General features: G+C 40.4%; 1 protein-coding gene and 1 pseudogene across 1 annotated transcript; one reads left to right on the top strand and one right to left on the bottom strand.

Annotated features, from left to right (window-relative positions):
• The first annotated feature begins 17,933 nt into the window (after nt 1-17,933).
• LOC119530813 lies at nt 17,934-19,294 on the top strand (annotated as a pseudogene).
• A 5,446-nt stretch (nt 19,295-24,740) lies between these two features.
• Nucleotides 24,741-26,483, bottom strand: RPS29 (ribosomal protein S29). Its single transcript, XM_037831565.1, has 3 exons — nt 26,327-26,483; nt 25,996-26,095; nt 24,741-24,896 (listed from the first exon to the last, which is right to left on the bottom strand). Exons 1-3 carry the CDS (start codon nt 26,431-26,433, stop codon nt 24,888-24,890), a joined length of 216 nt encoding a protein of 71 aa, XP_037687493.1. The 5' UTR covers nt 26,434-26,483; the 3' UTR covers nt 24,741-24,887.
• Between the last annotated feature and the right edge of the window lie 275 nt (nt 26,484-26,758).

A 26,758-nucleotide genomic window follows, 5' to 3' on the forward strand; every position in this document is an offset into this window, starting at 1 on the left:
TTAACAAGTCAAAAGGGAAAAATCAATTGGTCATCTCAATAGATGCTGAAAAAGCATTTGACAAAATCCAACATCCCTTTCTGATAAACACACTTCAAAATGTAGGAATTGAAGGAAACTTCCTCAACATAATAAAGAGCATACATGAAAAACCCACAGCCAGCATAGTACTCAATGGTGAGAGACTGAAAGCCTTCCCTCTAAGATCAGGAACAAGACAAGGATGTCCGCTGTCACCACTGTTATTCAACATTGTGCTGGAAGTGCTAGCCAGGGCAGTCCGGCAAGACAAAGAAATAAAAGGCATCCAAATTGGAAAAGAAGAAGTAAAACTGTCATTGTTTGCAGATGATATGATCTTATATCTAGAAAACCCTGAGAAATCGACGATACAGCTACTAGAGCTAATAAACAAATTTAGCAAAGTAGCGGGATACAAGATTAATGCACATAAGTCAGTAATGTTTCTATATGCTAGAAATGAACAAACTGAGGAGAAACTCAAGAAAAAGATACCATTTTCAATAGCAACCAAAAAAATCAAGTACCTAGGAATAAATTTAACCAAAGATGTAAAAGACCTATACAAAGAAAACTACATAACTCTACTAAAAGAAATAGAAGGGGACCTTAAAAGATGGAAAAATATTCCATGTTCATGGATAGGAAGGCTAAATGTCATTAAGATGTCAATTCTACCCAAACTCATCTACAGATTCAATACAATCCCAATCAAAATTCCAACAACCTACTTTGCAGACTTGGAAAAGCTAGTTATCAAATTTATTTGGAAAGGGAAGATGCCTCGAATTGCTAAAGACACTCTAAAAAAGAAAAACGAAGTGGGAGGACTTACACTCCCTCACTTTGAAGCTTATTATAAAGCCACAGTTATCAAAACAGCATGGTACTGGCACAAAGATAGACATATAGATCAATGGAATCAAATTGAGAATTCAGAGATAGACCCTCAGATCTATGGCCGACTGATCTTTGATAAGGCCCCAAAGTCACTGAACTGAGTCATAATGGTCTTTTCAACAAATGGGGCTGGGAGAGTTGGATATCCACATCCAAAAGAATGAAAGAGGACCCCTACCTCACCCCCTACACAAAAATTAACTCAAAATGGACCAAAGATCTCAATATAAAAGAAAGTACCATAAAACTCCTAGAAGATAATGTAGGCAAACATCTTCAAGACCTTGTATTAGGTGGCCACTTCCTAGACTTTACACCCAAAGCACAAGCAACAAAAGGAAAAATAGATAAATGGGAACTCCTCAAGCTTAGAAGTTTCTGCACCTCAAAGGAATTTCTCAAAAAGGTAAAGAGGCAGCCAACTCAATGGGAAAAAAATTTTGGAAACCATGTATCTGACAAAAGACTGATACCTTGCATATACAAAGAAATCCTACAACTCAATGACAATAGTACAGACAGCCCAATTATAAAATGGGCAAAAGATATGAAAAGACAGTTCTCTGAAGAGGAAATACAAATGGCCAAGAAACACATGAAAAATGTTCAGCTTCACTAGCTATTAGAGAGATGCAAATTAAGACCACAATGAGATACCATCTAACACCAGTTAGAATGGCTGCCATTAAACAAACAGGAAACTACAAATGCTTGAGGGGATGTGGAGAAATTGGAACTCTTATTCATTGTTGGTGGGACTGTATAATGGTTCAGCCACTCTGGAAGTCAGTCTGGCAGTTCCTTAGAAAACTAGATATAGAGTTACCATTCGATCCAGCGATTGCGCTTCTCGGTATATACCCGGAAGATCGGAAAGCAGTGACACGAACAGATATCTGCACTCCAATGTTCATAGCAGCATTATTCACAATTGCCAAGAGATGGAAACAACCCAAATGTCCTTCAACAGATGAGCGGATAAATAAAATGTGGTATTTACACACGATGGAATACTACACGGCAGTAAGAAGGAACGATCTCGTGAAACATATGACAACATGGATGAACCTTGAAGACATAATGCCGAGCGAGATAAGCCAGGCACAAAAAGAGAAATATTATATGCTACCACTAATGTGAACTTTGAAAAATGTAAAAAAAATGGTTTATAATGTAGAATGTAGGGGAACTAGCAATAGAGAGCAATTAAGAAAAGGGGAACAATAATCCAAGAAGAACAGATAAGCTATTAATGTTCTGGGGATGCCCAGGAATGACTATGGTCTGTTAATTTCTGATGGATATAGTAGGAACAAGTTCACAGAAATGTTGCTATATTAGGTAACTTTCTTGGTGTAAAGTAGGAACAGGTTGGAAGTAAAGCAGTTATCTTAGGTTAGTTGTCTTTTTCTTACTCCCTTGTTATGGTCTCTTTGAAATGTTCTTTTATTGTATGTTTGTTTTCTTTTAACTTTTTTTTCATACAGTTGATTTAAAAAAGAAGGGAAAGTTAAAAAAAAAAAAAACAAGGAAAAAAAGATGTAGTGCCCCCTTGAGGAGCCTGTGGAGAATGCAGGGGTATTTGCCTACCCCACCTCGATGGTTACTAACATGACCAAAGATATAGGGGACTGGTGGTTTGATGGCTTGAGCCCTCTACCATAGGTTTTACCCTTGGGAAGATGGTTGCTGCAAAGGAGAGGCTAGGCCTCCCTATAATTGTGCCTAAGAGCCTCCTCCCAAATGCCTCTTTGTTGCTCAGATGTGGCCCTCTCTCTCTGGCTAAGCCAACTTGAAAGGTGAAATCACTGCCCTCCCCCCTACGTGGGATCAGACAGCCAGGGGAGTGAATCTCCCTGGCAAAGTGGAATATGACTCCTGGGGAGGAATGTAGACCTGGCATCCTGGGACGGAGAGCGTCTTCTTGACCAAAAGGGGGATGTGAAAGGAAATGAAATAAGCTTCAGTGGCAGAGAGATTCCAAAAGGAGCCGAGAGGTCACTCTGGTGGGCACTCCTACGCACACTTTAGACAACCCTTTTTAGGTTCTAAAGAATTGGGGTAGCTGGTGGTGGATACCTGAAACTATCAAACTACAACCCAGAACCCATGAATCTCGAAGACAGTTGTATAAAAATGTAGTTTATGAGGGGTGACAATGGGATTGGGAAAGCCATAAAGACCACACTCCACTTTGTCTAGTTTATGGATGGCTGAGTAGAAAAATAGGGGAAGGAAACAAACAGACAAAGGTACCCAGTGTTCTTTTTTACTTCAATTGCTCTTTTTCACTCTAATTATTATTCTTGTTATTTTTGTGTGTGTGCTAATGAAGGTGTCAGGGATTGATTTAGGTGATGAATGTACAACTATGTAATGGTACTGTGAACAATCGAAAGTGCGATTTGTTTTGTATGACTGCATGGTATGTGAATATATCTCAATAAAATGAAGATAAAAAAAGAAAAAAAGAAAAAAGTAAGAGAGGGAGTAGACCCAAGTACAGAATGATTACCAACAGGCTTTAAAAAAAAAAAAAACAAATATGCATGCCTCTTTTTAACACCTTAAATATCAAAACTAGTTGGGGGGTCAAATAGTTCCTATGCTTTTGAAGCAGTGATGAGTCCAAATAATATTTCAAAATATCTGTTAAAACTAAAATGTGGTATAAATATGTTTAAGATTTCTATTGGTGACTAGGTTGCTGCTGTGACTTGCTGCCAAATCCTGCATTTTAGTTAGAGCCTGATGAAATAAGTAGGTTATTTTTCCAATCCAGTGTTCACAACCCTCACCATGTCTTTACAGGTCCTCCAGTGGGATGAGTGGGGAGTTAGGGACCCTGATTTTTATAAAGTAAAATAATCAGGGAACTTTAAATCAAATAAAAGATGCTGAATGCTCAAACAAAAAAAAAAAAAAAAAAAAAAGAAGTGACCAACCTCCTCTTGCAGGGCCTCCATGCCAAGGAGCTTACTACCTATTAAGATAGCTTTGACCAGACTAGGTAGCACATGGGTTAACCTCGACTCCACATAGAGCTCTAAGATACTCTAAGAAGGACGTAGGCCATGGGAGCCACTTTTCTTTAAAGCATGACATAGGAGCCAGCATCTGGTTAGCAAAATAAGAAAACCAAGCAAATCTAGGACTTGAGTGAAGGAATGGCAGCCCCTACTCAGTTGGAGAAATGCTGTGCTCTTGGGCATTATTTCCAAATTCCAGTTGTTAAAAAACAAACTCTTGCCAAAGCTCTAAAAATGAGGCTTGTCCCCCTTTCTTTAGTTAAGCCACCTCAGCAGGTGAACTCACTGCCCTCCCCCCTACATGGGACCTGACTCCCAGGGGTGTAAATCTCCCTGGCAATGCGGGATATGACTCCCGGGGATGAACCTGGATCCGGCATCGTGGGATTGAGGACATCTCCTTAACCAAAAGGGGGATGCGAAATGAAACAAAATAAAGTTTTCAGTGGCTGAGAGATTTCAAGTGGAGCCAAGAGGTCACTCTGGTGGACATTCTTATGCACTATAGAGAAAACACTTTTTAGGTTTTAATGTATTGGAATAGCTAGAAGTAAATACCTGAAACTATCAAACTCCAACCCAGTAGCCTTGATTCTTGAAGATGATTGTATAACTATGTAGCTTACACTGTGTGACTGTGTGATTGGGGAAACCTTGTGGATCACACTCCCTTTATCCCATGTATGGATGGATGAGTAGAAAAATGGGGACAAAAAACTAAATGAAAAATAGGGTGGGATGGGGGGGATGATTTGGGTGTTCTTTTTTACTTTCTTTTTTTTTTCTTATTCTGATTCTTTCTGGTATAAGGAAAATGTTCAAAAATAGATTGGGGTGATGAATGCACAACTATATGATGGTACTGTGAACAGTTGATTGTACACCATGGATGATTGTATGGTATGTGAATATATCTCAATAAATTTAAAAAAAAATGAAAAAAAAAATACTTGGGAAGTAGGTGTGAAAGAGGGGGCTTATTTTTAAATATAAAATTCAGTTTTTCTATCTTAATATTCATGTTTCTAACATTACAAGGGCCTAGTAAAATGTAATGAATTAGCACAGGACCCAGACAGATGCTGTAGAAACTATAAAATGTAAACTTAAATCCACTTGGCTATTTTAATGATGATTCTTTAAACATTTTATATCTTTTTCTGCCTTTCTGTGTGGTCTTCATAAAGTGGGCAGTGGTTATAAGGCATAGGTAAAGTGTAGGGGGAAAGGGGAAAAAAAAACCTTTTGTTTTCTGGTTGGAAATAACTGTTGTACATATTTCTACTTGATGGATAAATCATTAAATAGGAATATTTAATTGAATGTATTAGCAAAGCTCCTCAGGTAATAACTTGAAGAATAAATTTTAGTGAAACACATACACTTAGATAATCATCACTGCCCAAACTAGTTTATCATCGTGAGCCAAACAGACAGGATGTATGTGATCAGCTAAAATTGCTAAATTTGATCATAAATGGTTTTGGTATTTATCTGCTTTCTGCTTCAAGGTACAGAAAATCAGGATTTTGTTGGCTTTAAGAAAATACATGGCATGTTCACTATATAGTAAATATACCTATATTTTCTCTTAGGACAGGAAGTTGTAATCACCTTTCTGCATTATTTTATTTGCCATGAAGATCTGAATGGAGACAGAACACTTTTTATTCATGCAAATTATAAAAAATGAAAAAAAAACATAAGAATATTCATTAGTTGGAGTTTCTGACCTACATAATATCTTTTGTGTATATATATAATTTTTTTAAATGTGTTGATTCAGATGTCTTAGTTCCTGAGTTAGTCTTAGATTACTTAGAAACTCCATTGTTAAAAATTGTAGAGAATTAAAAGAATTGACCATTTTTATAGAAAATGGGACATAGGTAGAATGAGTGTGCTTCTGAGAATTTTGTTAGTGTATTATTGTGGAGAATACAAGAAAACTTGTATTTTCCCATTGCTAAACAAGACATATACCATTTTATATTTATTTGTTCAAAGTGTCTTTTTTATAAGAGGAGAATAAAAATAAGGAATTACTGATCTCAAAAAAAAAAAAAAAGTCTTCTCTGGCTGGGAGGAACCTTAGAGATTAAATAGTCTAATAAACTTTCATCTCACAGAAGAAGAAAATGAGTCTTGGTCGATGTCACAATAATAGCAGTAGCCTCCAGTGTTCTGACTCCCAGGCCAGCATTCTTAGTTCTTTCTATAGAACACTAAGGTCCAATGACTTCAGTTAATAGACAATGTACAGAATTATCTCACATGTCATTAAAAATAACTTTCCACCATAATGGCTCTTGAAAGTGCCTTTTTTTCCCAGTTGTGGAGTAAACGGGTGACTCGGCAGGCCCAGATTGCTCAAGCCTGCACATTTCCAAGAAAGATCTGTCTTCAGGAGGACTGAGCCTTGACCTCCTCCTGGGAGATAACCTCTGAGCCCTTGGAATAGCCTGCCCAGTAAGAGTGATTTTGTGTCCCTGAGGCCTTGAGCCACAGCTATATCAGTTTGCCCTCTGGGGAACAGGGTCTGAGGGAACCAAGGTCAATCACACAGGCTTTATATGCCTATAGTACTGACCCCCAATAAAAGCTTTAGAAAACAAGGCTTGGATGTACTTTCCTAGTTGGCAACACTTGCACATCATTGCTAGGAGAATTAAACACTGTCTGTGCCTCACCAGGAGGTGACAATTGAAGCCTTTACCTGATTCCTCTTGGATTCAACCCTATGCACCTTGTACTAGTTTGTACATATTATGTCTCCCAGAAAAAGCCATGTTCTTTGATGCAGTCTTGTGGGGGCAGACATTTTAGTGTTGATTAGGTTGGAACCTATTGGTTCAGTGTTTCCATGGAGATGTGATGCAATCAACTGTGGACAAGACCTTTCATTGGATTATTTCTGTGGAGGTGTTGCCTCACCCATTCAGGGTGGCTCTTTATTGGATCACTTGAGTACTTTAAAAAGAGCCACACAGGCCCAGAAGCAGAGCAACTGAGAGTGACATTTTGAAGGGCAACACTTCAAAAGTCATAAGAGCAACACTTTGGAGAACGCCATTTTGAAATGCAAGCTGGGAGCAAGCAGACACCAGCCACATGCCTTCCCAGCTAACAGGTTTTCTGTATGCCAGAGGCCTTTCTCCAGTGAAGGTACCCTTTGTTGATGCCTCACCTTGGAAACTTATGGCCTTAAGACTATAACTTTGTAACCAAATAAATCCCTTTATAAAAGCCAATCCATATCTAATATTTTGCATTTGGGCAGCATTAACAAACTGGAACACACCTTTTCCCTTTACTGATTTTAATCTGTATCCTTTTCTGGGAAAGTCATGGACACACTCAGCAGCCATCTCCTAGCCCTTGCCTACCCCCTTCTTTTACCCTTCTTGCTGGTTTGCATGCTGGTGTTTGGTATGTCTCTTCTTGCTTGTTTGCATGCAGATATCAATGTATTTCCCTTCTTGCTTGTTTGTGTGCAGGTGTTCGGAATGTTTCTATTTCTCAAGAGACAGTAGGCAGCCTGAGGGATATGTTAAATGTTAACCAGCTCCACCTGCTTGCCAGAGTGCAAGGGTTGCTTGATTAATGCTTACTGGCTGGGCTCCTTCCTCCTAAGGTGTATAAAAACCCAATCACTTGGACAGCAAAAGTGTCCCTCATCTTTGACATCAAGTGGGGCATATGGAGCTGCCAACCCTAATCTGAGTGGTTCACCTCCCCAAGGGACCAGATACAATGGAATCTCTTCCCCTGCTCTTTTGAACTCTTTGTGCTGCATAAGTAATAAAGTGGTCATTTTCTGAAAGCCTTTGTTGTACCCAAGCCTGTGTTCCCATGACGCATCATATAGCAAGTCACTCCACATCCTTTCATTGCTATAAACTGTAACTATGAGTATAATAGCTTTTTTTAATCTTGTGGGTCCTTGCAGTGAACCATTGAGCCTGAGGGTGGAATTGGGGGCCTCTGACATGACAGTATGATTTTTTGGCTGAAATTGTATTGTTGAGATATCAGTTCTTACAGTGTATTTATTTCGTGTGAAGATGTACTAACCAATTTACTCAACAAACTGAGACTATCATATGGAACAAATGTAAATTGTGTTCAGGTTTGGATGAACCCATAGCATACATTATGCTTTCAGTACATACACCGAGTGAGTGGGATGAAGAGGAAATATTTGAGAAATTTCAGTCTGTGTGTGGGAGTGCTATTTCCATGTGTTTAGTTTTATTGTGCCCTAAAGATGTTTTCCTGTGCTATAACTTTATATATATATATATGTAGTTGGAGTGCAAAATAATAATGGTCTCCAGAAAAGTTGAAAACTCAGTGAAAAAAAGTGGTGCAGAAAGAAGAATGCACTTTCCACAGGATGACCCCCTCGAACTCCTCCTCTACCAGCCAACACTCTTCACCTTTGGCGAGTACAATAAACTTTCACTGGGTAACATAGTACGTACAATCTGCTTTCATTTACTTTCATATTAGGTTTTATTACTTTTAGAAGCTTTTTTTCACTGCTCAATTTGTTTATTTTTCAATTTTTGAAAATTACTTGAGTATTGGAACACATAATTTTTCTCATTAAAATTAGTGGATTTTTTTTTCATTTAATAGCTTTTATCTTAGTGGCAGGGTTTTAAGGAACCAATTAAAGTCATTAACAAGAAGTAAGTATTTAGAAAACCTGTAACAAAACACCCAATGAGGAACTGTCATTCTCATCATGATTTGCTCTCTTGGTAATAAAAAAAGCTAAAATGTTCAGGAATCAGATAATGAAGATGGCTGACCATGAAGGAAACTTTAAAGGAAATTCTGTTTAAGGAGATTACCAAAAAAACAAAAAAGAGCAGAGTAAATAGCTAGAACAACATGGCAAAGTGGATAAAACTTTGGTTTTAGAGTCCAGCAATCAAACTATGATTTATTAGTTGTGTGTCTTCTTTTTTTTTTTTAATTGAGATATATTCACATACCACGCAGTCATACAAAACAAATCAAACTTTCGATTGTTCACAATACCATTACATAGTTGTACATTCATCACCTAAATCAATCCCTGACGCCTTCATTAGCACACACACAAAAATAACAAGAATAATAATTAGAGTGAAAAAGAGCAATTGAAGTAAAAAAGAACACTGGGTACCTCTGTCTGTTTGTTTGTTTCCTTCCCCTATTTTTCTACTCATCCATCCATAAACTAGACAAAGTGCAGTGTGGTCCTTATGGCTTTCCCAATCCCATTGTCACCCCTCATAAGCTACATTTTTATACAACTGTCTTCGAGATTCATGGGTTCTGGGTTGTAGTTTGATAGTTTCAGGTATCCACCACCAGCTACCCCAATTCTTTAGAACCTAAAAAGGGTTGTCTAAAGTGTGCGTAAGAGTGCCCACCAGAGTGACCCCTCGGCCCCCCCCGGACCCTCTCCGCCACCGAAGCTTACCCCATTTCCTTTCACATCCCCCTTTTGGTCAAGAAGACGCTCTCCGTCCCATGATGCCAGGTCTACATTCCTCCCGGGGAGTCATATTCCACGTTGCCAGGGAGATTCACTCCCCTGGGTGTCTGATCCCATGTACGGGGGAGGGCAGTGATTTCATCTTTGAAGTTGGCTTAGCTAGAGAGAGAGGGCCACATCTGAGCAACAAAGAGGCATTCGGAAGGAGGCACTTAGGCACAATTATAGGGAGGCCTAGCCTCTCCTTTGCAGCAACCGTCTTCCCAAGGGTAAAACCTATGGTAGAGGGCTCAAGCCATCAAACCACCAGTCCCCTATATCTGTGGTCATGTTAGCAACCATCAAGGTGGGGTAGGCAAATACCCCTGCATTCTCCACAGGCTCCTCAAGGGGGCACTACATCTTTTTTTCCTTGTTTTTCTTTTATCTTTTTTTTTTTTAACTTTCTCTTCTTTTTTAAATCAACTGTATGAAAAAAAGTTAAAAAGAAAACAAACATACAATAAAAGAACATTTCAAAGAGACCATAACAAGGGAGTAAGAAAAAGACAACTAACCTAAGATAACTGCTTAACTTCCAACCTGTTCCTACTTTACCCCAAGAAAGTTACCTAATATAGCAACATTTCTGTGAACTTGTTTCTACTACATCCATCAGAAATTAACAGACCATAGTCATTCCTGGGCATCCCCAGAACGTTAAATAGCTTATCTGTCCTTCTTGGATTATTGTTCCCCTTTTCTTAATTGCTCTCTATTGCTAGTTCCCCTACATTCTACATTATAAACCATTTGTTTTACATTTTTCAAAGTTCACATTAGTGGTAGCATATAATATTTCTCTTTTTGTGCCTGGCTTATTTCGCTCAGCATTATGTCTTCAAGGTTCATCCATGTTGTCATATGTTTCACCAGATCGTTCCTTCTTACTGCTGCATAGTATTCCATCGTGTGTATATACCACATTTTATTTATCCACTCATCTGTTGAAGGACATTTGGGTTGTTTCCATCTCTTGGCAATTGTGAATAACGCTGCTATGAACATTGGAGTGCAGATATCTGTTCGTGTCACTGCTTTCCGACCTTCCGGGTATATACCGAGAAGTGCAATCGCTGGATCGAATGGTAACTCTATATCTAGTTTTCTAAGGAACTGCCAGACTGACTTCCAGAGTGGCTGAACCATTATACAGTCCCACCAACAATGAATAAGAGTTCCAATTTCTCCACATCCCCTCAAGCATTTGTAGTTTCCTGTTTGTTTAATGGCAGCCATTCTAATCGGTGTTAGATAGTATCTCATTGTGGTCTTAATTTGCATCTCTCTAATAGCTAGTGAAACTGAACATTTTTTCATGTGTTTCTTGGCCATTTGTATTTCCTCTTCAGAGAACTGTCTTTTCATATCTTTTGCCCATTTTATAATTGGGCTGTCTGTACTATTGTCATTGAGTTGTAGGATTTCTTTATATATGCAAGATATCAGTCTTTTGTCAGATACATGGTTTCCAAAAATTTTTTTCCATTGAGTTGGCTGCCTCTTTACCTTTTTGAGAAATTCCTTTGAGGTGCAGAAACTTCTAAGCTTGAGGAGTTCCCATTTATCTATTTTTCCTTTTGTTGCTTGTGCTTTGGGTATAAAGTCTAGGAAGTGGCTGCCTAATACAAGGTCTTGAAGATGTTTTCCTACATTATCTTCTAGGAGTTTTATGGTACTTTCTTTTATATTGAGATCTTTCATCCATTTTGAGTTAATTTTTATGTAGGGGGGTGAGGTAGGGGTCCTCTTTCATTCTTTTGGATATGGATATCCAACTCTCCCAGCCCCATTTGTTGAAAAGACCATTATGACTCAGTTCAGTGACTTTGGGGGCCTTATCAAAGATCAGTCGGCCATAGATCTGAGGGTCTATCTCTGAATTCTCAATTCAATTCCATTGATCTATATGTCTATCTTTGTGCCAGTACCATGCTGTTTTGATAACTGTGGCTTTATAATAAGCTTCAAAGTCACGGAGTGTAAGTCCTCCCACTTCGTTTTTCTTTTTTAGAGTGTCTTTAGCAATTCGAGGCATCTTCCCTTTCCAAATAAATTTGATAACTAGCTTTTCCAAGTCTGCAAAGTAGGTTGTTGGAATTTTGATTGGGATTGCATTGAATCTGTAGATGAGTTTGGGTAGAATTGACATCTTAATGACATTTAGCCTTCCTATCCATGAACATGGAATATTTTTCCATCTTTTAAGTTCCCCTTCTATTTCTTTTAGTAGAGTTATGTTCTTTTCTTTGTATAGGTCTTTTACATCTTTGGTTAAATTTATTCCTAGGTACTTGATTTTTTTTGGTTGCTATTGAAAATGGTATCTTTTTCTTGAGTGTCTCTTCAGTTTGTTCATTTCTAGCATATAGAAACATTACTGACTTATGTGCATTAATCTTGTATCCCGCTACTTTGCTAAATTTGTTTATTAGCTCTAGTAGCTGTATCGTCAATTTCTCAGGGCTTTCTAGATATAAGATCATATCATCTGCAAACAATGACAGTTTTACTTCTTCTTTTCCAATTTGGATGCCTTTTATTTCTTTGTCTTGCCGGATTGCCCTGGCTAGCACTTCCAGCACAATGTTGAATAACAGTGGTGACAGCGGGCATCCTTGTCTTGTTCCTGATCTTCGAGGGAAGGCTTTCAGTCTCTCACCATTGAGTACTATGCTGGCTGTGGGTTTTTCATATATGCTCTTTATCATGTTGAGGAAGTTTCCTTCATTTCCTACCTTTTGAAGTGTTTTTATCAAAAAGGGATGTTGGATTTTGTCAAATGCTTTTTCAGCATCTATTGAGATGATCAATTGATTTTTCCCTTTTGACTTGTTAATGTGTTGTATTACATTGATTGATTTTCTTATGTTGAACCATCCTTGCGTGCCTGGAATGAACCCCACTTGGTCATGGTGTATGATTTTCTTAATGTGTCTTTGGATTCGATTTGCAAGTATTTTGTTGAGGATTTTTGCATCTATATTCATTAGGGAGATTGGCCGGTAGTTTTCCTTTTTTGTAGCATCTTTGCCTGGTTTTGGTATTAGATTGATGTTAGCTTCATAAAATGAGTTAGGGTAGTGTTCCATTTTTTACAATGTTTTGAAAGAGTTTGAGTAAGATTGGTGTCAGTTCTTTCTGGAAAGTTTCGTAGAATTCCCCTGTGAAGCCATCTGGCCCTGGGCATTTATTTGTGGGAAGATTTTTGATGACTGATTGGATCTCTTTGCTTGTGATGGGTTGGTTGAGGTCTTCTATTTCTTCTCTGGTCAGTCTAGGTTGTTCATATGTTTCCAGGAAATTGTCCATTTCCTCTACATTATCCAGTTTGTTGCCATACAGTTGTTCATAGTATCCTCTTATAATTTTTTTAATTTCTTCAGGATCTGCAGTTATGTCACCTTTTTCATTCATTATTTTGTTTATATGGTCTTCTTTTTGATTTTGTCAGTCTAGCTAGGGGCTTGTCAATCTTGTTGATCTTCTCAAAGAACCAACTTTTGGTGATATTTATCCTCTCTATTGTTTTTTTGTTCTCTATGTCATTTATTTCTGCTTTAATCCTTGTTATTTCTTTTCTTGTACTTGGTTTAGGATTGGTTTGCTGTTCATTTCTAGCTTCTTCAGTTGATCCATTAGTTCTTTGATTTTGGCTCTTCTTCTTCCTTTTAATATATGCGTTTAGTGCTATAAATTTCCCCTTAGCACTGCTTTTGCTGCATCCCATAGGTTTTGGTATGTTGTGTTCTCATTTTCATTCAGTCTCTATATATTTAGCAATTTCTCTTGCTTTATTTCTTCGTTAACCCCACTGATTGTTTAGGAGTGTGTTGTTTAACCTCCAGGTATTTGTGAATTTTCTAAGTCTCTGATGATTATTGACTTCTAATTGTATTCCATTGTGGTCAGAGAATGTGCTTTGAATAATTTCAATCTTTTTAAATTTATTGAGGCTTGTTTTATGTCCCAGCATATGATCTATTCTGGAGAAAGTTCCATGAGCACTAGAAAAGTATGTGTATCCTGGTGATTTGGGATGTAATGTCCTGTATATGTCTATTAAATCTAATTCATTTATCAGATTGTTTAGGTTTTCAATTCCTTATTGGTCTTCTGTCTGGTTGATCTATCTATAGGAGAGAGTGATGTGTTGAAGTCTCCCACAATTATTGTGGAAACATCAATTGCTTCCTTTAGTTTTGCCAGTGTTTCTCTCATGTATTTTGTGGCACCTTGATTGGGTGCATAGACATTTACGATTGTTATTTCTTCTTGTTGAATTGCCCCTTTTATTAGTATGTAGTGGCCTTCTTTGTCTCTCAAAACATCCCTGCATTTAAAGTCTATTTTATCTGAGATTAATATTGCTACACACCTGCTTTCTTTTGGCTGTAGCTTGCATGAAATATTTTTTCCATCCTTTCACTTTCAGTTTCTTTATGTCCCTGTGTCTAAGATGAGTCTCTTGTATGCAACATATTGATGGTTCATTTTTTTTGATCCATTCTGCGAATTATATCTTCTAATTGGGGAGTTTAATCCATTTACATTCAACGTTATAAACCGTGAAGGCATTCTTGAATCAGCCATCTTATCCTTTGGTTTATGTTTGTCATATTTTTCCCCTCTGTCTATTAATATCCTTTATTGTACCCATACCGAATCTCTTTAGTACTGAACCTTTCTCCAATGTCTCTCTGTCCTTTCTTTGTTTCTCTGTCTGTAGGGCTCCCTTTAGTATCTCCAGTAGGGCAGGTCTCTTGTTTAGCAATTCTCTCAGCATTTGTTTGTCTGTGAAAAATTTAAGCTCTCCCTCAAATTTGAAGGAGAGCTTTGCTGGATAAAGTATTCTTGGCTGGAAATTTTTCTCACTCAGAATTTTAAATATATCCTGCCACTGCCTTCTCGCCTCCATGGTGGCTGCTGAGTAGTCACCACTTAGTCTTATGCTGTTTCCTTTGTATGTGGTGAATTGCTTTTCTCTTGCTGCTTTCAGAATTTGCTCCTTCTCTTCTGTGTTTGACAGTGTGATCAGAATATGTCTCGGAGTGGGTTTATTTGGATTTATTCTATTTGAAGTTTGCTGAGCATTTATGATTTGTGTATTTATGTTGTTTAGAAGATTTGGGAAATTTTCCCCAACAATTTCTTTGAATACTCTTCCTAGACCTTTACCCTTTTCTTCCCCTTCTGGAACACCAATGAGTCTTATATTCGGACGTTTCATATTATCTATCATATCCCTGAGGTCCATTTTGATTTTTTTCAATTTTTTCCCCATTCTTTCTTTTATGCTTTCATTTTGCATTCTGTCATCTTCCAGGTCACTGATTCGTTGTTTCAACTTCCTCTAGGTCTTGTACTATGAGTGTCCAGAATCTTTTTAATTTGGTAACAGTTTCTTTAATTTCCATAAGATCATCTATTTTTTATTTAGTCTTGCAATGTCTTCTTTATGCTCTTCTAGGGTCTTCTTGATATCCTTTGTATCCCATACTATGGTCTCATTGTTCATCTTTAGTTCTTTGATTAGCTGCTCTAGGTGCTGTGTCTCTTCTGGTCTTTTGATTTGGGTGCTTGGGCTTGGGTTATCCATATCGTCTGGTTTTTTCATATGCTTTATAATTTTCTGTTGTTTTTGGCCTCTTGGCATTTGCTGAACTTGATAAGATTCTTTTAGGATCTGTAGACCAATTGAAGTCCTTATCTCTAATTTATCAGATCTACAGCTTCGTGGAGTACACTTTCTCTAACTAACCAGCAGGTGGCGTCCATGAGCCACCTGTCCTCCACAAGCCAGTTCTCCCCTGCTTAGCCTTTTTGGTGAGTGGGGGAGTGAGTCTTATGGGGTCCAATTGGTGTACCAAGCTTGCGTGTGTAGTTGGTGTTTCCTGCCCTGTATATGGGGCGTGTTTCTGGGCAGTCAGGGAGTGGGGGTGGCTCTAACAATCAAATCTCCCTGGTGATCCTGGAGTTTTAAAGCTGCTGCAATAGTCTAATCCTTCAGTTCAGTCCTGCTACAGTTTGTCTCTGCCACTGACCCACAAGTCCTTGGTTTTGGCGTATGGCTCCTGAGACTTGCAAGTGGGCCCCTCTTCCAGGCTGTGCACCCTGGGTCCTCTGTTGAGGGATGACTGTGCTATGTCTCAGGTGAGTGCCGTCCCCCCAAGTGCAGTTCTGGGCTGCTGGGCTGTGTAGGGAGGCTCCCAGTCCACTGAAATGATGGACTGAATGGGGCTTTGTTAATTCACACTGCTCTCCTACCTTCCCAACTCTGGGACAATCAGCTGAGGTTGCAGGGAAGGCTAATGTCCACACCCAGTTTTGTGGTGTGTGCCTGTTATTTGAAGCGCTTCCATCACACTGGGTTGTCTGGGACAGCTCTGGCCTATGGGGCTGGCGACGGGCAGGAGTGTTTCCTGTCCACCAGGATGATGGCTGTGAGCAGACACCCCCCTTTTCTTGGGAAGTTGTGGTGTTTAGTGAATTTTCTCAGCCACTGGATTATTGCCTTTTGTCTCAGAGCTCTCTTAGTTCTGCTCTTGTCTTGACTCTGCCCAAATTGCAAAGTCTTTGAAGCTTTCCTGTATTGGGCTTCTTAGAGTAATTGTTTTAGAAAAAGAAAAAGGATTAAAAAAAGGGCACTCCTCAGAGATCTAAGGGCTATTGAAATGCTAAGAGACAAAGCAACCAGGGCCATTAAGGAAAGGTCCACAGGGCAGAGAGATCAGCTTTTCTTCAGGGATTTGCATATGAGCCTCAGGGCCGTGAGCCTCTGCCCTTCCCCTTTCTATGTTCACCAGAACTCCCAAAAATCCTCCGCTTTTATTTTGGAGTTTTTTCGTGTTGTTTTTTTTCTATGTCCTGTCTCCTCCTCTGCTGGCTGGCTGCTCTCAGATTCTCTGATGTCTGGGTCTCAGTCTATCTACTGGTTGGAGTTTGGATCAGTAGCAATGAGTTTCTGATAAGGGCTTGCCACTGCAGTTCTTCCCTTCTCCTTCCCGGAGCTGACAGCCCCTCCTCCCACGGGACTGAGCCTGGCAGGGAGGGGTGCGGGTTCCCTGGCCACAAAAACTTACAGATTTTGCTGATCTCAGCAGTTCCATGTTTTCATGAGTGTTGTATGAAGTATGCCCAAAGTCAGATTGCTCTGTGGTCTCCAGTCCACGCAGTTCCTGGCTTTCTACCTACTTTCCTGGAGGAGTAACTAAAACATACAGCTCACCAGTCCGCCATCTTGCCCCGCCTCTGTGTGTGTCTTCTTTAAGTAAGTCACTCAACCTCTACCAACTTTAGTTTTCTGATCTAAAAAACATGTATAACAACGCTTGATCTGTGTGTCTGGCAAAACTGTTGTGATAAATGGAGAAAAAGAATATGAAACTGCTCTGTAAAAACTAAACAAATGTAAAATCCTTTTACTATAAAATTTCAGATCTGAAGGCATCTTTCAAATGCAGGATCCAAAAATAACAATTCAAACATACCACAGAAGTGTTCTTTCCAAGGGCTGCTAATGCTTTCTGCCCTGATAACAAAGAATTAAAAGAAGATATAGGAATATGACTGTTGAAAAGCAACATTCCAACTAAAAAGCCTAAGGAGAAGGATGGTTTCATTTCAATGAGTCATATGAAAGATGCCTTCTCCCCATCAGTCCTGACTGAACACGGAAACCTAAACCAGCCTGGGCAAAGGACTTCAGAATTTCAGAAGCTGTGATATTTGATAGAACTAGCATAAGACAAAATTGTACAATAGTAAAGTTTGGCTTCTGTATCTTTCACATACTGGGTCAACACTCCTTTGATCTCTCAGGCATACCATTGCTAGTGGGATGGGCCATCTCTATCTTTGGGCTGCAGTTCTAAACATGAATTCATCGTCACAAACCCTTTCCTTTTATGATTGCCTGTGTTGCTGACAGGGCGATGCAGGAATGAAACACAGACACAAAGTTAAGATTTAAGGGAGCAGGGACCCACAGCATCGTGTGCCAAGTGGGTGCTGATGCACCTGTGCTCCAGTTATTTATTCGTTTGTTACACAAAGCAAGACTACGCTACGTAATCAAAAGCATTCAGGGTCTCTCAGATATTAATCTTTACATCCTGCTGCAGATAAGAAGGAACAATCTGGGGTCAATGGTTAACACTGCTGTCATAGTCACAAGACACACATCTTTACAAGGCATGACTGCACGGCGTTCCATGCAGGCTTGCGGCCCAGCATTCCAGGCCGCCACCCCGGACATGGTATAAGTAACATGAAAGGCTTGGTTCCCCACATGCCTGAATATATCATCTGTGCTAGATGTCCACACTTAACCTTCATGAATGGTAGTAGGAGTTAATTACTATCAAAGGAAATACAGGCTCAGTCCTCGAGGCGTCGGTGCCCTACAGCATTGGAATCTTGCTGCTTGTCGGCCCATGCGGGCGTGCGTGAACATGGCCTCAAACGCCTATACCCAACAAGCAACTCAAAGCTATGGGGCCTACCCCACCCAGCCTGGGCAGGGTTACTCCCAGCAGAGCAGGCAACCCCATGGACAGCTGAGTTAGGGTAGTTATGGCCAGTCAGCAGACACTTCAGGCTATGGCCAGAGCAGCTATGGTGGTTCTTATAGGCAGACCCAGAACACAGGTTATGGCACCCAGTCAGCTCCCCAGGGATATGGCTCAACTGGTGGCTATGGTGGTGGCCAGAGTTCCCAGTCATCTTACCGGCAGCAGTCCTCCTACCCTGGCTATGGGCAGCAGCCAGCACCCAGTAGCACCTTGGGAAGCTATGGTAAGTATGAACAAGATCAGCCATCTATGAGCAGTGGCAGTGGCGGTTATGGCAATCAGGACCAGAGTGGTAGCAGTGGCAGCCACGGGGAGGCCAGCAGGACTGTGGGGGCTGTGGCTGGGCTGGTGGCAGTGGTTACAACCATAGCAGTGGTAGCTATGAACCCAGAGATCGTGGAGGTGGCTGTGGAGGCAGAAGCAGCATTGGCAGAAGTGACCATGGTGGCTTCAATAAATTTGGTGGCCCTCGGGACCAAAGATCATGTCATGACTCTGAACAGGATAATTCACACAACACCACCATATTTGTGCAAGGTTTAGGTGAAAATGTTACAATTGAGTCTGTCATTGATTACTTCAAGCAGATTGGTATTATTAAGACAAATAAAAAACAGGGCAGCCCTTGATTAATCTGTACACAGACAGGGAAACAGGCAAGCTGAGGGGAGAGGCAACAGTCTCATCTGATGACCCACCTTCTGCTAAAGCCGCCACTGACTGGTTTGATGGTAAAGAATTCTCTGGGAATCCTATCAAGGTCTCCTTTCCTACTCACCGAGCAGACCTCAATGGGGCAGTGGCAATGGTCATGGAGGCCGAGGCGGGGAGGACCCATGGGCCGTGGAGGTTACAGAGGTGGTAGTAGTGGCAGTGGCTGGGGAGAATTCCCCAGTGGAAGTGGTGGCGGTGGAGGACAGCAGCGAGCTGGGGACTGGAAGTGTCCTAATCTGACATGTGAAAACATGAACTTTTCTTGGAGGAATGAGTGCAACCAATGTAAGGCCCCTAAACCTGAGGGTCCAGGAGGGGGTCCAGGAGGCTCTCACATGGGGGGTAACTATGGAGATGATCATCGTGGTGGCAGAAGAGGCTATGATTGGGGTGGCTACCGAGGTCATGGCGGAGACCGTGGGGGCTTCCAAGGGGGCTGGGGTGGTGGCAACACAAGTGACTTTGGCCCTGGAAAGATGGATTCCAGGGGTGAGCACAGACAGGATCACAGGGAGAGGCTGTATTAGCCTGGCTCCTGAGGCTCTCTGGAACAGCTTTTCTTCCTGTACACCTAGCATTACCCTCATTATTTTGTAACCTTCCAATTCCTGATCCACCCACAGGTTTTTTGTGTCAGACTATGCAATTGTAACCATACCTCTGGTTCCTGTTAAAAACCATCATTTTAGTTAAAAAAAAAAAAAAAAAAAAAAAAGGAAGTACAAATACATGTGTCATCATGAAATGGGATTTGTGGGTATGTGGAAAGAGAACACATGAAATTCAACCAACTAGATTACCAAGGAACAGGTTCATTTCTTATTATGTGCTTTTATTGGTCTGTGTTGCCATGAATGTTTATCACTCTGCCAACTAGATTTATGTTCTTTTCGTTATTTAGAAATAAAACAAAAAAGCTCCTTTAGCATTAATATCATGAGATATTACTCTTTATAGGCAACTGTTAGGGGTTTTAGTAACCCACATATCTTTGGTTCCCTGGGTAAAGGCATATTGATTTTTCTAGCTCCTGCTGTTAATGCTTGATGTTTGGCAATGAATGTTCAGCTATTCTACACAGGGGAGCTGTTTACATGATCAGTATAATTATTATTGGGTTGTGCAATGTGCATGAGGGTACTGGTACTTATACTCCCACAACTTTATTAAATAAAGCCATTATTTTCTTTCATTGCTGCAACATCTAAGACCATAAACATACCTATAGTGATTCCATTCAGAAACCCAGACTGTACACAGTAAGAATTACAAAGTCAGCTCCAGAATATTGACCTGTCCTAAAACATGTTGAGAAAGAATCACGAGATCCTGCATTACTGGTTCAGGCCCCAGAACCACTGTAATATACAAGCAGAAAGAAGGCATGATTTTACTCATAACAGTAGCCTCTAACCCTACCCCACCCCCACTTCTCCAAATACTTCTGAACTCTTCTCCCTCCCTCCTAGACCTCAGCAGCTCTATTCACAGTATTATTTTCTCTGACAATGGAAATTCATGCCTTTTCCTATTTGTTAATGCTATTACATTAGTAGTTCAGGGTTATCTGAGCTAACAAAGGTTTTACTATATTTATTAGTTAAGGTTCTCTAGGGAAACAGAATCATTGAGAGGTATCCATGACTATAAAATTTATAAAAGTGACTCATGCAACTGTGGGTATGCACAAGTCCAAATTCTGTAGGGCAGTCAGCAAACTGTCAACTCCAAAGATGTCCGATGAACTCTTCAGGGAAACAAACCGGCAACTTCGACAAACTCCTCAGGAAATGAACCGGGATCTTCGACGAACGTGTTCAATGAACTCCTCAGGAAACCAACCGGCAACTTCGACGAACTCCTCAGGAAACACTTCACTGGACAGCTGAAGAAGTGAAGGTCCTCTATCTGTCTGATTGGATTAAATCAGCCAATTGCATTCTCTCATTGTGGAAAACACGCCCTTTGGTGAGTCATCAGTCACAGCTGCAGTCAATTGATGATTTAATAAACCAGCCTGTTGGTTTATTAACCAGCCACAAACGTCCTCACAGCAATTGTTAGGCCAGTGCTTGCTTGACCAGACAGCTGGGTACTATCACCTGGCCAAGTTGACACATGAACCTAACCATCACACTATAGAACAACTGAATGGAAACATGCTGGGTCCAGTGTGCTGACCAACGATGTAAGAGGCCCTGGTCAGGATTCACCTACAGAGAAATGGGAGACCTGAGGAAAGGACAGGAGTCCAGAAGGCAACCAAATGGCACACAGGCAGGCAGGAATCTCTTTCTAAGCAGATGGAACGTGTCAAGGGTTAAGAGTTAATAGGAACGGTGGGGATGGGGGGAGGTGGAAAGGAGAGGGCATTATGGTTCTTTGGGCCTTCAATACATCTGTCAGGGAATCCAGCATTTCTTTATAGCAGTCAGAAGATCCAGCCTGGAATCAGCCCAAGGGAGTGGTCACCACTGACACACATAACAGGCTGACTTTAATAAAAGGATTTTCAGTAAACAAAAAAGCCAGTCCTGACTTCTTTATTTTCCATTTACCTGAATGTCTTTAAGTTCAAGACATTAAATGATAATAAGCCTATCTAAATTAAGCTTGTCAAGTCTGATCTCAATTTTTTTAAAACTCTACAAGACAGGGGACAACTGGAAGTAGTACAATAATCTAAGTATTGGCCCCTATATAATTTGATTCCTACATACACATATGCTCAGTGAGATCAACAAACTGAACCTTTTATCTTCTAGACTGATGAGTATTTAGTATCTTATCCTCTTCCTTTTTATTTTTTTTTCAGTTTTTGTGGATATTGGGGGAATTTAAATACCTTGTTAAACCCTTTATAATACTACCTAATACTGTGCTCACTATCCGGAAGTCCAAATCCTGAAGGCATCAATGGCCATTAAAGATAGTTTTCAACAAGAACTATGCCCTAGACAAAGGTAATGTAAAGCCCACTACTTTAAAACTATTGGGGGCATTAGCCATTTAGATAATTTTCCACAGACCAGGATCCCTGGCCTTTCTGTATTGATAGAAGAGGGCCCATAAAAAGTGAAGAAGCATCAATGCACAATCTTCAATAAGTTTAGGTCAACTGAAAAGGTATCTATCTACAAAGCTGGAGGGGACAGTCCCTGTTATGGGTTGAAGTGTGTCCCCCAAAGAGATATGTTGAAGTCCTAACCCCTGATACCTGTGAATATGACCTTATTTGAATAGAGGGTGTTTGCAGATATAGTTAGTTGAGGTCATACTGGAGTTGGATGGATCCTTAATCCAATGACTGGTGTCCTTATAAGACACAGATACAAAGAACACCATGTGAAGATAGAAAGACACAGGGAGAAAACAACCATGCAAAGATGGAGGCAGAAATTGGAGTTATGCTACCATAAACCATGGAATGCCCAAGATCGCTGGCCATCACCAAAAGCCAGGAAGAGGCAAAGGATTCCTTCCTAGACTCTGCAGGGGGAGCATGGCCCTGACACCTTAATTTTAGACTACTAGCCTCCCAAACTGGAGAGATACATTTCTATTGTTTTAAGCCATCCAGTTTGTGGTACTTTGTCACAGCAGCCACAGGTAATTAATATAGTCCCCAAAAAGGCCCTCACTTCTGATACCAACTGCAAGTTTGGAGATTCCCTAAAATACCCTTAGGTTCAGTAATTTGCTAGGACTCAAGAGAACTCACCAAAATCTATTTTACCCAGTTAGAGATTATTACAGGGAAAGGATACAGATTAAAATCACTCAAAGGAAGAAGTACATAGAGCAGATTCTAGAAGTAACAAATGTAGAATTTCCGTTGCCCTCTCCTGACGTGTTAAGTCAAGATGTGTTTATCCTTCCGACATCCTCAACCTCTTTTCCCACTATCCTTTCCACTGCCTTACCCTGACTGAAACCTGAATCTTCCCTGAAAACCCTTCTTCCCTAGCAGCAAATGCAATTTATTGTCACGTACTCCAGGAACTCAGGGTTAAAAGGTGAGATGGATTTAACATGAAACTCATGAAGCTTAAGCTGCAAAGTACCTAACTTCCATGTCCTCTTTCTAAGACTCTAGGAGGCACACTAGCAGTGTTTTTTGTTTTCAAAAATATGCAGATAACTTAGCCACTGTCAGTTATGAGGCTTTTTCCACTCCAGCTTCCCGTCGCACTCCTGTAGGTTGTCCCCCCCAACCCCACCGTCAGATGTCTTTGTGGTGATTAAGTTGTCTTTATCAGAAGCATGAGAATATAGTTGACTTCATTTCTAGTATATGACATTCCTGCTTCTTTCTTCCTTGGTTTGCTTCACTGAATTCATCTTCCTACCTCTAAAGCCTGGAATAACACAGGGAGCAGTCCTCTTCTCTATTTACATTCTTATTGCCTACACTCAAGGTCCTAGATCTCATCGGGTCACAAGATCCCCAAATAACCAGATGCCATTCATAGTGAGGACAACCACAGTTTCATCTCCAATCTCAACCTACCCTCTACTCCAAATTTATACAAATGCTTAGCATACATCTCAAATTGAGTGTCTCAAAGTATGCCCGAAGTTGAACTCATCTTCCCAAAACATGTTTCTCATGGTATTCCCTACCTCAGTAGCAAATCTATACTTACAGTGGCTCTGGTCCAAACCCTTGGAAACCTCTTTTCCATCCCCTACATTTTTTTATCCTGTTCATCTCCCCCTTCAGAAGTCACTATTTGTGACTACCTCAAATACTTCCATCCATCCAAGACTACTTGCCTAAACTATTCCAAGTCTGTTTCTACTCTTGCTGCACTGAAATCTTGCTCACAACAGCCATGAATTTCTAAAAACCTAGTCCACGTCACTCCTCCAAAAGGAATCTTATTTTTAAAATTAAATCTAAACATGGCCCACAGGGCTTCAATAACAGATCCTGGTGAATTCCATGTTTCTCACTCACTCTGCTCTGTTCCTGGAAGGCTCCAGGAATTTTTGCCCAAAGCTCTGACCAATCTCTTAACCAAGATGTAGGCATGCCTTCCTTCTCTGAACATCTAGCACACATGCCTTCTTTTTCTTCACAGCATGTTATGTACTGCTACCCCATCACTACAGAACCCCAGTGGCTGGCACAAAACAGGAACACAAATACTCAAGATTTTCCAGTAGTCCATTAATGATAGTGCAGTGTTTCTCAAACCTGTAATATTCCTAATTATATCCTGGGGGCACTTGTTATAATAACCTGTGATCTACAGGTGTGAGCTGGAGACCAAAACTCCATTTCTAATAGGAACCCAGGTGACAATGTGGCAGGTCAAAGTACTGGACTTCGGGCAAGAGTCTAGACTACTTTCATCCCTCATCTGTCACTACACTATCAATATATGTGAAAGCCACCACACTACATTTATGCAACTTATACTGGGCCCCTCAATAGTTTTCAAGATCCTAATTTCTTGCATAACCTGCAATCCCACTTCAATTGCTGAAAAATACTTTTCTCAGCAAATATACATCTATTTAGTTACTTTCCAACTGCAAATTCTGAGACTTCCATTGTAACAATAATCACTGCTCCCTTGCTTCCATAAAAATATTTGGGAAACTTACCAACTTTTTTCTATTAAGGCCTACAATCTCCAGGATTACCCAAAAACATTTTTAACATCTTTTTAACACTTCCACTGTCCCTGCTCGCCGTAATGACTCAATTACTCAGGAGACATGTTTATCATCTCAGAATACATGCCATAAACATGTGTATCTCTAGAACCTTTCCACAACAAAATGCATGCTTTACAAATTGTAAAAACAAAATTAGTGGAAAATTAAATGATTTGCTCTGCTTTCTCCAAAGGTATCATTTTCTAAATTAAAAATAAAACCAATAGTGGCATTTACCAGAATTCAGTACAAATATCCTTAGGTATCTAGGGAAAATAAGCCATATCTCAAGATAAATCCACATAATAAATTTTTATGTAAGACTTTTATAACAAATTTATTCCATTCACATTTAAAGTCATAATTTTAGTTTTCTAGGTTTTATTTTATATACAAAGAGCCAGCATTGCTTCCACAGCCAGGTACATGTCGTGGAAGATCAAGGAAGATCACTTAGTCCAACTGAAAAAAAAAAAGCAAATATGAAATAAATTATTACAAAATATTTTAAATTCCTAAGTTTTTCTCACAAACACTGGCTTACAGAAACAAGACCCACCCAACGTAGCTTACCAAAATCTACATATTCAAATACTTACTGAATGCCTCCTAGAAGCACACAAACCTCAACATTTGAATGTGACTGTAATTTTTATTATTGGTATTCTTCCTTCAAAGAAACATTCCAAATCAAAACACCACTACATGAAATGATCTTTACCAAAAGCTCTGAATGGTGACTAAGTAGGTAACTATACTTATGCATTGGTACTCAATGTGTGCCGGATACTATTCTAAAAGTTTCACAAGTGCCAACGTTCTTTTTCTCCTCTGTGATAAACGCCTCCTACCACCGAGTTACGTGAACTCCCATATTATAACACCAAATATATACAGGGTTTTTGGTCAACGCTAAAAGCTTGAACTTAATACACCTTCCATCTCTTCTGGAGCTGATCTCTTATTCACAATTCACACCCACTATTAATACACCCACACAAAGATGTTATTTTCTAACGAGTACATTCTACTCAGTATGCTAAACAAAATTATACATTAGAAAACTGGAGACTGTAGTTTAAAGAGCAAAGGATTTAGTTTGCACTTTAGGTAGCAGACTTGCCTCTGCAGAATTCTAAGAAGGTCTTCCTGGCCCGAAATCTCGAGCTCATTGCGGTAAACGACTTTATCAAAAATTTCAGGTCAGTGGTTCACAAATATATTTGAATGCAAAATGTCTCAGTACTTATATAAAACTTAATCTGGGTGGACTCAGAAAAATAAATAATTGCATACAGCATAGGACACGGCACCGAAGTGGCAGAGGTGGGTAAAAAGGAACTAGAGGAACTATTTTTAAGGTCTTCAGCCTCCTAATTCTACTCATCTGGCCGCCGAATGGAAGAACAGTTACCAGGCACTCAACAGTGCCATTCGCTACCAAGGAGGAGACTTACTAACTATAACAGGTAAACGCTGTTGGTCGAATGCTCAACTAAGGAAATAAGAAAACTTTCTCCGCTCACACAACCACGACGGCATGGCGTCTGCAGACCCGTACCTTGATGAAGCCTATATCCTTCGCGTACTGACGGAAACACTGGCGGCACATATTGAGGCCGTATTTCCGGATCAGACCGTGCCGGTTTGAGCAGACGCGGCTGCAATAAAAGAAATGGCGTTACTGTAGATTTGAAAAATTACAGGATTCTACGCTTCGAAAGCCACCACCCACACCGCCGGTCTTTCCAGACCAGGACAGGCCTGTAATGGCGGCGACCGCGCTGCGACTTCCTCTTCTCCACGCGCCATTCGCGGGCTTAACTACATTAGATTTCGCCCAGTCTTATGACCCGGAGCAACCCTTCCCCACACTACATTCTTTTTCTTACCAAGAGCGAGAACCCTGGCCGAATTTTCGGGGATGACTCCAGTAGAGCTGCTGGTGACCCATCTTCCAGGGATGCAACGAGGAAAAGGAAGGAAGTATATAACGCATGCGCTCTTCAAGCTTTGGGACACGATTTACCCATGATGCAGTGCTAACAGTGACGCGTGCGCCGTGTGGCAACGCTGCTTCGCGGGTGAATAGAACCGGATCTCAGAGACGTTGTAGAGCGGCACAACTAATGACGTCATCCTAACTCAGCTTCTAGCATCACCTCGCACTTGCTGAGCGCGCCGGGCGCGGTGGCGCGCGCCTGTAGTCCCAGCTACCCGGGAGGCTTAGGCGGGGGGATCGCTTGAGCCCAGGAGTTCTGGGCTGTAGTGCGCTATGCCGATCGGGTGTCCGCACTAAGTTCGGCATCAATATGGTGACCTCC

This window comes from Choloepus didactylus, chromosome 4 (genome assembly GCF_015220235.1).
Source record: "Choloepus didactylus isolate mChoDid1 chromosome 4, mChoDid1.pri, whole genome shotgun sequence".
NCBI classification, from domain to species: domain Eukaryota; kingdom Metazoa; phylum Chordata; class Mammalia; order Pilosa; family Megalonychidae; genus Choloepus; species Choloepus didactylus.

Bases quoted from the DNA above. Each gene is read 5' to 3' on its own strand.
- RPS29 (XM_037831565.1), bottom strand. From the start codon at position 26,433: ATGCGTTATATACTTCCTTCCTTTTCCTCGTTGCATCCCTGGAAGATG. The intron at 26,096-26,326 runs GTAAGAAAAAGA...CTTTTATTGCAG, and splicing joins GGCCAGGGTTCTCGCTCTTG to CCGCGTCTGCTCAAACCGGC.